This window comes from Protobothrops mucrosquamatus, unplaced genomic scaffold, assembly GCF_001527695.2.
Source record: "Protobothrops mucrosquamatus isolate PMUCROS unplaced genomic scaffold, P.Mucros_1.0 scaffold_122, whole genome shotgun sequence".
NCBI lineage: Eukaryota > Metazoa > Chordata > Lepidosauria > Squamata > Viperidae > Protobothrops > Protobothrops mucrosquamatus.
This window is the reverse complement of record NW_015386198.1, coordinates 510,106-512,346: the sequence shown is the minus strand read 5'-3', so window position 1 is coordinate 512,346 and position 2,241 is coordinate 510,106. Positions and strand designations below refer to the sequence as shown.

General features: G+C 38.6%; 1 protein-coding gene across 1 annotated transcript in view; it reads left to right on the top strand.

Moving 5' to 3' along the window:
* OSMR (oncostatin M receptor) overlaps nucleotides 1–2,241 on the top strand; it is a 27,233-nt gene that overhangs the window by 19,777 nt on the left and 5,215 nt on the right. The window contains exon 15 of the mRNA XM_015816881.2: nucleotides 659–740. Coding sequence (XP_015672367.2) covers nucleotides 659–740 — 82 coding nt within the window. The remainder of the gene's footprint in view (nucleotides 1–658; nucleotides 741–2,241) is intronic.

The window sequence follows — 2,241 nt, the reverse complement described above, 5'->3', positions numbered from 1 at the left end:
TTCATCTCTCTCAGCTCCCTGGAGAACCAGGGAGCCAGTCGAGACCTACGCCGGGTCAGAGGCCGCAGAGGCACGACTCGGTCCAATGCAGCGGCGGCAGTTGACTCCCAAGCCGCCGTCTGATTTTCCACCGAGTCATGGACCAGATCCTCCGGATAAGGCCCAAGCTCCGTCAGGAACCTCTCTGGGTCCATCAGTCAAGGTCCCTTCCAACTTTACTATTATTATTATTATTATTAACTTCTTTGAATTTTGGCAGCTTGAAAGATTGTTGTGGGTTTGGACCCATGTCTTTTATTTATTTTGAATATAATAGTTTGCATTTCTACATATAGCATATAAAGGTGAAGACAAAGGCTTCCCCTGCTCAGTTGTGTCTGACTTCGGAGGTGGTGTTCATTCCATTTCTTAACCAAGGGAGCTGACAAGCTCCGCATCTTTAACCACTGAGCCATCGTGCCAACCACAGTTGACAACCACATTTTTTTAATTAGCCTTTGCTGGCATCTTCCAATTTAATCAGTGAAACATAACTCTTCATCAAGAAATAGATGATTACTAATGTTACGTTTCTATTTTCCTAAAAATTAATTGAAAAATCTTTTTTCTTTACAATTAAACATTCAAATAGAAGTGCACCTGATTTTCTTTCCAACAGGAAAATGGCTTTTCCATCTACTTTACTTACTAGTGATTATCCCATTAATGCTGATGTGTATGTGCTCCAGGAAAAGTAATCGGTAAGTGCACAGCAAAAAAAAAAAATCAACAGTAATAAGAAGCAGCAGACATAAATATCACAGCAGTAGAGACAAAGCATAGCTCCTTAACTCATTCTTTCCATCAGTCTTCACACAAAAAGAAACTATAGCCCAACTTATCAAAAACATAACTGTAAAAGACAGACTAGAAATAAAAATTAAAATAAACAAGAAAATGGCAAGAGAACACCTGTCTGATCATGATGAATATCAATCACTGGGACCTGATAGATCACTGGGACCTGATAGATCCCAAAGTTCTAAAGGAGCTGGCAAATGTTGTCTCAGAACCATTGTACCATATCTTTTAAAAATCCTGGAACACTGGGGTATTACCTGAGGATTGGAAAAGAGCTGATGTGGTTCCCATCTTCAAAAAAAGAAAAAAACAACAGACCCAGGAATCTATAGATTAATCAGCCTAACCTCAATACCTGGGAAGATATTGGAAAAGATAATAAAAAAAACAGATCTGCGAACATCTAGAAACAAATAAAGTTATAACTAGTAGCTAGCACGGGTTTGTCAAATACAGATCACGCCAAACCAATCTTACTTCATTCTTTGACAAAGTGACTAAATTAGTAGAGCAGCAAAATGCTGTGGACATAATATACTTAGATTTCAATAGGGCATTGGACAAAGTAGGCAACAACCTACTTCTTGGCAAACTAGAAAAATGTGGGATAGATCATAGACAGCATCACCACCAGATAGATTTGTAACTGGCTGATAAACCATACTCAACAAGTAGTCCTTAATGGTACTACATCTACATGGAGAAAAGTAAGCAGTGGGGCATCACAAGGTTTCTTGTCAGGCCCAGTACTCTTCAATATCTTCATAAATGACTTAGATGAAGGAATAGAAGGGGAACTCATCAAATTTGCAGATGACACTAAGCTGGAAGGAATAGTCACACCCCAGAAGACAAGCTCAGGATCCAAAAAGGTCTTGACAGATGTGAACAATGGGCCTTATCAAACAAAATGAAATTTAATGTGGAGAAAAGCATGCTTTACACTTAGGCAGGAAAAACCAAAGGTACAAGTACAGATTAGGCAAAACCTGGCTCAAAAATAGTAACTGTGGGAGGGACCTTAGAGTCCTAGTGGACAATTACTTAAATATGAGCCAGCAGCATGCAGCAGCAACCAAAAAAGCTAATACAATCATTAGTTGTATAAATAGAGGCATAGAATCAAAATCACATGAAGTATTAGTACCATTTTATAAAGTCTTAGTAAGACCATACCTGGAATACTGCATCCAATTTTTGTGACCATATTACAAAAAGATGTTGAGACTTTGGAAAAAGTGCAAAAAAGAGCAACTAAGATGATTAAAGGCCTGGAAATTAAAACAGATGAAGAATGGTTGCAGGATTTGGGTATGGCTAGTCTAGAGAAAAGAAGGACTAGGGGTGACATAATAGCAGTATCCCAGGATTTGAGGGGCTACATCAAAGAAGAGGGAATCA